Genomic DNA, 12,705 nt, shown 5'->3' on the forward strand with positions numbered 1-12,705 from the left:
GAACTGGAGATGTTTGAGTTGGCTCACATAATACTGCATTGGGATCTTTTTCATGGAATAAATCAGTAAATTCCTTGCACTTGAAGGTGGAGGCAGTGATTGCAATTTTGGAAGGAACAAAGGCATTCTGGGAAGTGGTCCTATTCTTACATATTAGTGTATGAAACTTTTACTAATGCCACATTATATTATAAATACTCATTCAAATTTGATGTCTCCTGATAGCTACTGATTCAAATTTCATCTGTGGTCTGTGTATCCTCTCTTGTATCCTATACCTTCATTAGCTGTGTTTTCTTGAAGTTAACTTATTCTTTGTGAAAATATGTAAGGATAGATTGTTTGCTTGTTTTATTACTGTTGTTGCGTTGATCCTTTACTCTCTGAGATCGACAGATAAATATCCAAACGATATTAATTAACAACTGCACTAGGGCAAGCCTGGCTTTGATAGTCTGGGCATCATTCTTGGTGACAGAAAAATGGTTACATCTCTGAGAAAGCCAAGAACAGTATCTAAAATGACTAAGGTCTCCTATCTGAGGCCTCTGTATGACTAGACTCCACTAGCCCTGTTCCTCCCTCTCGCCCCCCTGCACTTCCTTCCTGTGCCTCTTTTATCGTCCCTGGGCCGATTGGGCCAATTGAGTTCTTAGCCCATCAGCCTGATTTGATAATTACCCCCGATCAGCTTCTTCTGGGGCACTAATTAGCATCTAAGTGACCAAAGTGTAGGCTCACCTACTCTCTCCCTGCACTCTGTCACAGGGACCAAATCAGGGTGCCCGGATAATCTTCCTACAAGAATATTAAAGGAACTGGCACATGAAATTGTGATCCCAGTAGCAAGGATTTTTAATGAATCCATAAACTCAAAGCTTGTACCCTATGACTGGAGAATTTCAAGTATAGTACCTATATTTAAGAAAGGAAAAAAGTGATCTGGAAAACTACAGGCCTGCAAGTTTGACCTCCGTTGTATGCAAGGTCTTAGAACAAATTTTGAAGCAGAGAGTAAAGACATGGAGCTAAACAGTAATTGGTATGAAATACAACATAGTTTTAGAAAAGGTAGATCATGCCAGACCTACCTGATCTCTTTCTTTGAGAAGATAACTGATTTTCTAGACAAAAGAAATGCAGTAGATCTATTCTATCTGGATTTCAGTAAAATATTTGATACAGTTCCACACGGGATATTTAGTTAAATTGGAGGAGATGGGGATTAATACAGGAATTGAAAGGTGGGTAAGGAACTGATTAAAGGGGAGACTACAGTGGGTCATACTAGAAGGTGAACTATCAAGCTGGAGGGAGGTTACTAGTGGAGTTCCTCAAGAATCAGTCTTAGGACCAATTTTATTTAACATTTTCAACAATGACCTTGGCACAGAAAGTGGGAGTGCGCTGAAAAAATTTGTTGGATGACATAAAATTGGGAGATACTGCCAATATGGAGGAGGACTAGAATCACATAAGAAGATTTGGACAATCTTGACAACTGGAATAATAGAAATAGGGTGAAATTTAATAGTGCAAAGAGGGACTAACAACAAGAGTTGTTGCTATAAGCTGGGGACTTAACACTTGGAAGCAACAGAGGAGGAGAAAGGCCAATCCTCGGATGCATTAGGCAAGGTATTTCCAGTTGCAGTAGGGAAGTTTTATTACCAGTGTACAAGTCACTGGTCAGACCTCATCTGGAATAGTGTGTGCAGTTCGGGTCTCCCATCTTTAAGAAAGATGAATTCAAACTGGAGTGGGTGCAGAGAAGGGCTACTAAGATGATCAGAGGAATGGAGAGCCTATCCTACGAGGGGAGACTTAAGGAGCTTGGCTTGTTTAGCCTAACAAAACAGGTTGAGGGGAGAGATGATTTCAGTTAAGCACCAATGTTGACACAAGAACAAATGGATATAAACTGGCTATCAACAAGTTTAGGCTTGAAATTAGATGAAGGTTTCTGACCATCAGAAGAATGAAGTTCTGGAATAGTTTTCCAAGAGGAGTAGTGGGAGCAAAAAACGTTATTTGTTTAAAAAACCCTAAGTTTATGGAGGGGATGGTATGATGAAATTGCCAACAATGGCATATGGCCCATCCATGTCTGCTATTAGCAGATCGCTCTAATGGCTAGAAATAGGATGCTAGATGGGGAGAGCCCTTGAGTTACAGAGAATTCTTGCCTAGATATCTGGCTGGTGGGTCTCACCCACGTGCTCAGGGTCTAACTGATCACCATATATGAGGTCAGGAAGGAATTTTCCTTCAGGGCAAATTGGCAGAGACCCTGGGATTTTTTCACCTTTCTCTGGACAGCATGGGGCATGGGTCCCTTGCTGGTTTTAACTAGAGCAAATGGTGGATTTTCTGTAACTTGAAGTCTTTGAATCAAGTTTTGAGGACTTCAGTAACTCAGCCAGGGGCTATGAACCTATTGCAGGAGTGAGTGGGTGAGGTTCTGTGGCCTGCCATGTGCAGGAGGTCAGACTAGATGATCATGATGGTCCCTTCTGGCCTTCAAGTCTATGAGTCTGGAAACAAATGTGTTTACCATTTGAATAGATAATGAAACGTTTAAATGACCACAGTGACAGCCTGTGGCTGCTGTTCACTGAAGAGCAAATTTCTCTAGCCACTTCTGAAGCATTAAAGGTTTTATTTTTGTTATTACAAAGCTAAGATTTTAAAGCTAAAAATGGCTTTTGTTGTTGAGTGAAGTGAATTGTTAGTTACCAAAGAGGGATGTGCAGATACCATGGGCTCCTGCTATATTTCCCAGTTTGTCCTGTAAACCATCTCTAATTTTTAGGTAACATTGATGTACTTCATAAATTTAAAAAACATCTACTTGTATCGATAGTTGGTCCCAAGTGAGCCAAAGTACAAAGTAGGTTTGTTTCCCCAATTAATGGCACAGTGAGCAACTGTCACACTAGTGCACCACTAGAAGAAATGATTAAATCAACTGAGAGGTACCAAACCACTGTAATAGAAGTGTCACAGGATCAGTGTCTCTGTTTTGCCTTAGCATTATCCTGTGACAATGTTCTGGTTCACTGACAGTATTACTTAAACAATTCAGCAGTAATTTGAAATGGAAAATGTTTTGGCTAAATATGTTTTATTTATTTTGCACAGGAAAACGTAGAACTGCTCACAAGCCTCATTCAAAGCCAAAAGTGTCAGATGTTTTTGAGGTACATTTTCAAGAAAATGGGATGGATACAAAGTCCAAGGGGTTTTCCCAATCTGAGGAGGAACTGTGGGCCCGATTGGAAGAGCTTGAGAGACGAGAAGAGATGCTGGGTGAATTTAACAGGTATGTTACTGTTGCAGGTTTGGGCTGAAAGATGTAATTAAAATCCTTACTAGTATGAACAAATAGGTGCTTTTTGCAGTTGATTTGCTTAAATCAGTGATGGTTGAGGAGCATTGCTGCATGTTGAAAAGTGTATGGTTGTCGATTTTGTTTCCATTATAAACTGAGAAAATCCTAAAAACATCCATTCAGAACTCTGGATACTTTTTAATACCTTAAAATTCGAAAAATAAATAAAATGTGAAACTTAAAATAAGCTGCTCATAATAGAGGAAGATCTGTGTACAGAGCCTGACTGCCACAGACTTTCTGTGTGATCGGGATACATTTAATTTCTGTATACTTCAGTTCCCCATCTGTGAAATGGGGACGATAAAACTTCCTTACCTCAAGGGTATAATGTGAGAGTAAACTAATGTTTGTGAGGAGTTTGGATACTACGGTGATGGAGCCTATAAACACCCAGATAGATAGAGAGAACAAAAAGAATTAACTTGGACTCTAATTATGAGGGTAGGGTGAAGAAGGTTGGAACATGAAGGGCCAGATTTTCTACTGGAATCCAGCCCCTGAGTGGTTCAGAGGAGCTGGAATCTGTCTGTAAATGTCCAGGAAGGAATCCCCTCATTCTCCTGGCATAGGGAAACTACCCAATGGCAGAGGCAGCTCCTGCGACTGCTGCCTCCCTCCCATGCCTGTCATAGAGGGCACAACATGGAAAGGAGGTTGGAGCATTGCAGAGTAGAGTTCCACTACTCCCATCCTCCAATGGCATAGGGGCCATTTGAGACCCTATGCCAGGGTGTGAGTTAGAACAGCTCTCTAGCTGCTTTCACTGGCCCTGGGGCTACTGCAGAAAGGCCCTTGATCACGGAGCTGTAACCAGCTCCCTGACACTCTCATCTGTCTCTTGCATTGATTAGAGCTTGGTTGCAAGAGAGACTCTGGCCCAAAGTGTACAAGATGAGTAAGCTAGTATTATAGTTGGACCTTTCGTATTTCTGACCTGTTGTGTACAACTCCTGAGTAAACAACTCTTTTAATTGTGAATGACAATCCTTAGAGCTGTTTTGGTCCTAAAACAAAAATTATGACTTAGGACCAGATTGTGGCTCCCTTGTTTGCATTGATAAGCATTTCCTTATTGAAGTAGTTCCATTATGAGTAAGGACTCCACAGTCTGGCCCTTAAAAAAACTATATCATGCATGATATTGTTCTTCCCTAACCTCTTCCAGAAAATCTCATCTCATAGGTAAAGGAAATTATTCAGTAGTTTCATATGTTATTCTGTAAGTTATCTTGTTAGGCTATGATATGTGTTGATTAGTTTTCTTTCCTTAAGTATTTTTTGCAATTTACAGGACACCTGATACAATTGAGGCAAATGGAGAAGATACAACCTCCTCTGAAGAGGAGAAAGAAGATAAGACAGATCTGAATGTGGTAAACAGAGTGGAAGACTCTACTACTCAGGACAATGTACAGAAAGAAGTAACAACTTCAGAATTGTTCAGTGGCCAAGTTAATGGCCCAAGTCATTATCACAGTGATGATGAAGATGATTTAGGAGTTGATCATTTTGTACCAACTATATTTTTCTTTCATACTGTTGAACCTAAAAGGGTTTGTACTATTACTTTTTATGTATTTATCTCCATATAATGTAGATAGTATATATACTACATGCTTTATTTAAAATAGTGTACCCCAAAGTGTCGGACAATAAAGTATACCATTGCTTTAATGAGTCAAAAAAAAGACCTACCTCACATAGGTAAGATGGTGTCAGAGTTCAGAGCTGAAGCCAATTCCTTGTTTACTAGGTTTAAAGAGGCAGGGACCACAACAAAAGCAGCATCCTTATCCTATGGGGAGAGAGTGATGTGTTATCTAGAGCAACTCCTATAATCAAATGAAGAGGCAGCAGCGATGTATTCTTGAGGGAGTCATCCAGCCTGCCAGAGCTGAAGTTAAACGCTAAAGCAAGTGTGAAAAGAAGACTCTCATGAAGAAATAAGTCAGAAATATGTCTACATTATAATTGGGAACAATTTCTCAAGGAAAATGGTGGAAGATCCCATCCCTTGGGAATTTAAAAAGTAATGGACAAAACACTAGTAGATATACTGCTTTGGTGGGGTTGGGGGTGGGAGTGAGGGAGTGCACTAGATGTCCTAATAGGTCTCTTCCATCTTTAATAGCTAGGATTTTTTCGTCTGACAGAAACAGTAGTAGCTACCAGTTTATCTGTCGTTGGAATCTAACCATAGATTATACTCCTAATAGCACATCTAAAATGTTACTGCAGGAGAATTCTAACTGTTTGTGCCACTTACAACCCTAGAATCTTTTTTTTTTCTTTTCTGAAAATGCATTTTATATTTATTTGCAATATTGTAAAATGTAAAAGCTATCGCAGAATTCAAGGTGTTATGTCAAACATTCATGTGAAACTTTGACAGTAAGATCCATGGCTAGTCTTGTATTTAGGACCCTGACTATAGACAAAGTTTAATTTGGCTTTTTATTTCAGAAGGTTTCTTTTGCTGCTCTGGGTTTTGAAACCCCCCAATTCAGTCATGAATTCTCTAAAATGATACCAAAAAGAGAGATTAAAGTTTTCATACTACCAGGGCTATGTCACATATTTCTAAAAGGTAGCATCCCTGGTCCAGATGTTCTAAAAATGCCTTTTACATTCAAGGCAGACATTGCATTCAGGGGAAACTAAGCTCTTGGTCAGAATTAATGGTTTAGGATGTATGGTTTGATGTATAATCAGGTTGTTTATTCTTACCCAGTCCTGGTGCAAGAAGCTATTTCTTGACATTAAGTGCTAATGCACATGAATTTTGCACATAATATCGAGACAGTGAGCACTGAGAATGTCACTGTCAATACATTTTGTTGTTTAGCTGTAGCCCCCCAGCTGCTTGGATATGAAGAATTCATGAACTGACTTGATCCATGCCCTCGTGATTGCTTGATTTTTATACTCTAGACCAATTTGTGTTTTAATTTTCAGGTAAGAATAAACACAGGAAAAAATACTACTTTGAAATTTAGCGAAAAGAAAGAGGAGGCCAAACGTAAAAGGAAGAATAGCAATGGCAATGGACACTTGGTTCCAGAACTGCCTAACATAAAAACACCAGCAGACATTTACCGGTATGTAATGTATAGTGATAGCTGCCCTGCTTTTCCCAGAGCACGCTTGAAAAGTAAGGCCTTCTTTTGTGTTCAAGCGTGTCCTCTTTGAAGCATCCTGCAGCAACTTTGAAATCTTACCCAAATATGGAGCTGCACAGTGTCTCCCAAAAGAAGCATTTGGAACTGGGTGTACATCTTAAGAAGTGAACACTTGTGTCTCCTGCATGGTTGTCACACGTTTAAACTGCCACACTTCATAGCTATTGCATGCTGCTTTGCTGAGAGTTGCATTTTCTCAAACTAAGAGCCAAACATAATTCCTTTTAGCAGTGCTTTTAAAATTTACCCCACTGCTTCATGCCATATCTTCTGCAACTTAAAGGAATGAAATGGCTCATTGCAAATTGTTTAAACACATTGTCAATCAACTTCCTTTTAAATATTTTTTAAATATAACTGATCATGTCCATCACATTATGCCTTCTTTCTCTTTCTAGCTTCACTCCATTGTTTCTTTCCCTTGAGGTATCTGTCTGAGTTGTTATTGTCTCCTTCATCTTTTCTTACTCTCTCCCTCCAGCCAAGCATATTCCTTTCAGCATGTGCTTTACCTCCTCTCTGGTATATTCTCTTTCTCATTTCTTCCCTCCCTACGAAATTTCTCTTTCTCCTTTTCCATCTTTTCCAGCTTTTAATTCCAGTCTTTCTCTTCCCCATCTGCTCACAGACACACACCTTATCTGTTTACTCCCTATCCATTCATTCCTCCCCCTCCTTCAAAGGGCAAGAAAAATTGACCAGACCTCCAATAGCTAAAGGAGTGCATAAAGGACAAAAGTAAGATTGAGACATGAACCAGATTTTTAAAGGTATTTAGGTGTCTAAAGATGCAGACAGGCACCTATTGGGTTTTCAAAAGCACCTAGATTCTATTGCGATGAGTGAGAGTTAAAATTTTCAAAAGCCTCTAGGTACTTACTAGGCACCTATCTATGTCTTCAAGTGCCTAAATACCTTTGAAAATCTGTTCAGAGGCAAGACCGAGGTGAACTTTTCACTAGTCCACTCCCTAGTCACAGCTGTACAACTGCTGGGACAAGAGAAGGTTTAGGGATTCATGGTGCTGTCTTTGAACCCTGATCAGGATCTGTATGTTTTGTAGTCTTAGGCTAGTAAGTGAGTAGAAAATGTGAAACCCTTAAGAAACAAACAAAAAATCCCACTTTCTATCTGTTGAAAGGGAGCTGTTGTACTTTTTCCTCTATGAGCCTGCTTCTGCTCTCAGTTAAGTCAGGGGCAAAGCTTTCATTGATTTCAGTGCTGCACTATTAAACCCCATCGCTCACTACTCGTTCCCAGATCCCCCAGCTACTGTGAGGTCGTATTGTTGAGGTGTCTCCTAATGTACCTCACCTGTTTTTGAATTCTCCCTAGTGAATAGTTCTAGTACCCACCTCTTCCTCTGGCAAGCTGCAGCAGTACTAAATTGACCTGATTCCCGTTGGTTTTATAGCTACCCATAGGGTTTTGAAGAGCAGCAGTGGAAATTAACAGACGCTGATCAATTATCATTACAGTTTGGGAAAGCTATGAGCAGCAACAGGGGGATGGGAACAGTATCTGTAGACTCGGGAAGAGGACTCTGTGACAGTTCACACTGTTCATGTTTGGAAAGTTTCTTCAGAACCCTATGAACTAAAAACTTATTTTATTTTTAGGGAAAGTTTAGATTCTGCAGAAAATTATGGCACTTGCCTGGGAAAACTTCCTTGTTCTGTGCAAGTAAACGTTTCAAGCACTTGTTTTTATATTCTACATCTGAAAATGATTTCACAGTAGAAAACCTTCTGTTATCACAACATTCTATTTGGTTTCTAGAAATAAAAACCTCAAAATCATCTTGTGACTATAATTTTTCTTTACATTTTGCAAATCAAGCTGTTCTGTCAAGTGTCTAAGAGCTATACACATTCTTCAAAAAGGGGAGTATACCAGCTAATCCTTTAATAGAAGCATGACAGTGTTTGGGTTGCAGAATTACTCCATGTTCATTCGTAAAGAAAATGCTTTATTGTATCTTTTAAAGGTACAGTATTGTAATACAGCAGTTGAAAAGTTAGAAATGCAAATCGTAATTAATTTGTACAAAAGACAAAGTGAGATCACTGTAAATTTGTCATCTGATCCTGAAATAGTTTATTAAAGCTAACATTTTCCTTTATAGAGTCTTTGTTGATGTTGTGAATGGAGAATATGTCCCTCGTAAATCAATTTTGAAGTCTCGAAGCAGAGAGAATAGTGTTTGTAGTGATACCAGTGAGAGCAGTGCTGCTGAGTTTGATGACAGACGAGGAGTTCTGAGGAGTATTAGCTATGATGAAGCTACTTACAGTGACAACAGTGAAGGGATCTTGGAGGAGGGGCAGGAGCATCTTCCAAAAAAACTTTCAACCTTATCAGGGACATTTGAGGTACATTTTTTGATTAATTATTGATTGTTGGCATGGATAAAAAGGAAAATGCTGGATAGTGTAGTTGCCTCTACCATCAGTTTATTTAATTTCTTTTTAACTAATTTTCCAGCTCTCCCTACCTCTCTCATCTGGGGAGAGATTGCCTCTGTTTTTGTTATGGAAAATTACAGTAATTTTTTAAAAGTTAGGTTACATTGAATTTTCAGAAGTTCTGTAGACAGAAGGCATCTTCAAAGGGAAATGGTTTTTTCTAGAAAGATAGTTATTTTTAAGAAAAAGTAGACTCATAGAAGACCTATTGCGTGCTTTACTCGGTAAACAGCCACATGGTCCTGTTGTTGCAACCCTCATGCTCTTTTTGTTTTTCTTTATATCCACTTTGTTATATTTGTTTAGACCCTAATGCTGCTGAGGGATCCATGTGGCAGCCCTTATGACTGCATGGAGTCCCATTGACTTTAAAGATATTCAGTGGGGACATAAGGATCTGCTGGCATGGATTCTTTTACAGGGTTAGCACTATAGATCATAACCTCTTTGGGGCGGAGACTGTATCTTCTGTATGTTAAGCATCTAGTACACTTTTGGTCACTGTAAAACAATAACAAATCATTCGTATATCAATCCATTCTCTGAATAGGGCATGATTATCTGCAGTATCACTGTATTTTTTAAGTAATTATATCACACTGAGCAAAATGCTCCAGTCAGAACTAAAGGGACATTCACTTTTTAAGCAAATATATTGTTGTTTGCTTTCAGTTGTTTTTATGGTTGTTTGAAGTATATTATTTTTCTGGCAACATTCGCCATGTACTGATTTTTTCTTTTTTCCTAATGCAGCAAAACATCAGTAGCTGTATTTTATTTACCTTTTTATAAAAATGGCACTGGTGTTATTGAACAAATCAGCAGAACAGGCACAGCTTTGGGCTTAGTTTAGCTGTTGGAGTACAGCACAAAAAACCTTGCTTTTTTGCAGGTCCTGCAAGAAGAGTGACTATTTTGTTTTGCTGTTTTTTTTTCTTGGCAACAGAGTAACTCTTAAAAGAGCAGGTATAATAAATCTGGTATCTGTTCCCTCCCGCCCAATATAATGATCAAATCTCGGTGTAAATTAGTGTACCTTTTTTCTGAAATGCCCTGAACCATTTTTAATTTTTGGCACATAATGTGACTTTTAAAAAATGTAGTATTTTATATTGCATACGCACAGTGTTATGCATACTGTAAACCCATGGCTGATACTAAAAGCATTTATGAAAAAGAGTTTCTTCCTAGCTGCTTTTCAAATTGTAAATATCCTAGTTGTTTCTTTTTCTTAATATAGCAAAAAAGCTATAATGGAAATTGTAATTTTAAAATATTAAGCACGTATGGTTTTAGTTAGAATTTATAAAGGAAGAAAAGAATTGGAAGTCTTTTGTTGTTCTCTTAAGTATAAACTGCCTTTACTGATTTTTGATCATTTTTGGTAAGAAAGAAAAAAAATAAGAACCAACAAAATATAGGTAAATTTGTATTCCAGGTGCCATCTTGATGCAATTAGAAAAGGCCAAGATATTAAGCCATGAAAATATGACATATGATGGGAAATGCTGACAGGCCTAAAATCTGCAAATTTTCCCCATTTGTTATCCAAGATGAAATTGCCTGTTGCGTCATCTATTTTATTTTCTTGAACATGTATCAGTGGGAAGCAATTTTTTCAGATCATTTATGCAGTTAGGAATGTGATTAAGTAGTACTTTTAAAACACTATCTTTCATTCAGATTTCTTTGAACAAGCTATATTTTGAGGTTAATTACAATTTGGTTACTTATTCAAGGAACTTCCATTGATTTAAAGATATTTCTTTACTTTTGATTAAAAGAAATAACAATCCTAATAAGGCTAATATAGGGTAATGACCTTATGGGCAAAGCTTCACATCTGCATTTTATTAGCTCATTCTGAGTTTTCTTTTCTCTTGTAGGCTTTTTCTGGAACTGTTATAGAAAAAGAGCCTTTGTCTCCCTTAATACCACACCCAAGCATTGCTCACCCTGTCCTGCCTACCATTCCGGAGCGAAAATCAGAGGAAGTTCTGTCTGAGGCATCAGAAGAAACTACAAAGAGGATTTCAAAATTCAAAGCTGCCAGAATGCAACAGACAAACTAGGCCCTGCTGCCTACACAATGAAAGTTTGAATATTAACGCTTAGTTTCACATTTGTTGAGATTATGTAAAACTATGTGCATTACACCTAGTTAGTAAAAAGGTATCTTATGTTAATTTGGCATTGTTTATCTTAATAGACCTCTATTGGTGATATTTAAAAAAAAAAGGTAAACGTTTGAACACTTCAGTATTCAGTTTATTTTGTCAATTTCCCTGTATGCGGTCAGCACCTTTGTATATGTTTGCCTTATAACAGCACTTGGAATTACTTTTCAAAGATTTCTCTTCATATGCCATTGGTTTTATGTTTAAACCTAAATATACAGGTAGTTTTGTACCAGCTGTGATGTCCTACTTACCATCTGGACAGTTTTAAAGAAACTTTTCAAATTTCAAATTGATTCAACAATTATATTTCATTACTTGCTTTAGCATTTTAAGACACTCTTGTATCCACATTGTTGTAGGTACCTGCTAAAATTCAGGGTTTTTTCCTTCTATTAAACCTCTGATATCTTACTGTACAGATCTCTAAAACAGAATGCTGTGTTCATGTACATTGCAGGGAAGTTTCTTTCATGGAAAATGGTATTTTGTAAAATTAAACTTTTCAAGTAAAAACAAAGGTGTGAATTTTGTTTTTTTGTTGATTTATTCATTTAAAATAAAATGTGGAAAGAGGTTCTTCTTTGAAATCCTTCACTATTGCATAGAGACACAGTCTATTCTCTTCCCTCTTTTTGTAGCAAACACCCATTAATTTCAGTGGCAATTACATGCACATAGGGAGAGGAGCATAGACCCAGACTATGGTTACAAAGTCCCAAGTTCTTTTATATATTCAAATAATATTTTAATTGTCATGGAAATGCCCAGAGAAGGTGGCTGCTAAGGATAAATGGCTTAATGGCTGCAATTTTATTTCAAAACTTAACAGAACTAAGGCAAAATGTCTTGCTGCAGCAGATAGACATGATTGGTCTCTGGCCCATGGTTCTGTGGATTTAACCATGTGGTTACCCAGGTGACATTCCTTCCGCCACCCTGTACATTTCCTGTTCCCACCGGCATCTGACTTTCCAGGCCTTGGCCATCTCATTTGGACAGCAAGTCTCCTAACGGTACTTTGGGTCAGGGTCTAGCCAGCTCTTGCAGCCTGCGCTCTTGGGTTTGTGTCTGTTCCTGTGGTGTAAACTGTCCACTGCCTCACCCAGGAAGCCAGTTTGGGAGACTGGAGACATCTCTTCCTGTTTTTAAACTTAAATTTGTCCTTACATTTTCTTTAATTAAAAAACAAAACTTATTATTTATCTTTAAGTTGGCTTTAAAATGCAACTTCCTTGCTAAAACTGCCCAGAACCAACCCAACAGCTCATCTGGATTGCAAACAGTTGTTTTTGCAAATGTTTAATTAACAAAGAAAATGCATGATCATGTTCAAAGAGCAACTATGCATACAAACAAAGTGAGTAACAGCAACAGTGCATATAACCTCTTGTTCACCAGATGTTTTTAGTGTGCCAAGGCTGAAGGAGGGCTCTTATCCCATCTTGTGCCTAAAATTAGTGTGGGTCCACCGTAACTGAGTAACCATA

General features: G+C 38.1%; 1 protein-coding gene across 3 annotated transcripts in view; it reads left to right on the plus strand.

Moving 5' to 3' along the window:
* The window catches only part of URI1 (URI1 prefoldin like chaperone), a 58,577-nt gene extending 47,081 nt beyond the window's left edge, over positions 1-11,496 (plus strand). For 2 of the 3 annotated variants that reach the window (XM_024199732.3, XM_024199735.3), the window contains 5 exons: positions 3,142-3,322; positions 4,686-4,947; positions 6,350-6,492; positions 8,699-8,945; positions 10,925-11,496. In XM_024199732.3, the coding sequence (XP_024055500.1) occupies positions 3,142-3,322; positions 4,686-4,947; positions 6,350-6,492; positions 8,699-8,945; positions 10,925-11,110 (1,019 nt within the window). In that variant the 3' untranslated portion in view covers positions 11,111-11,496. The remainder of the gene's footprint in view (positions 1-3,141; positions 3,323-4,685; positions 4,948-6,349; positions 6,493-8,698; positions 8,946-10,924) is intronic. The other variant, XM_024199734.3, reaches the window with a different exon arrangement.
* Positions 11,497-12,705: the final 1,209 nt, after the last annotated feature.

The sequence above is a fragment of the Terrapene carolina genome, unplaced genomic scaffold (genome assembly GCF_002925995.2).
Source record: "Terrapene carolina triunguis isolate 2854851 unplaced genomic scaffold, T_m_triunguis-2.0 Scaffold130, whole genome shotgun sequence".
In the NCBI taxonomy this organism is placed as follows: domain Eukaryota; kingdom Metazoa; phylum Chordata; order Testudines; family Emydidae; genus Terrapene; species Terrapene triunguis.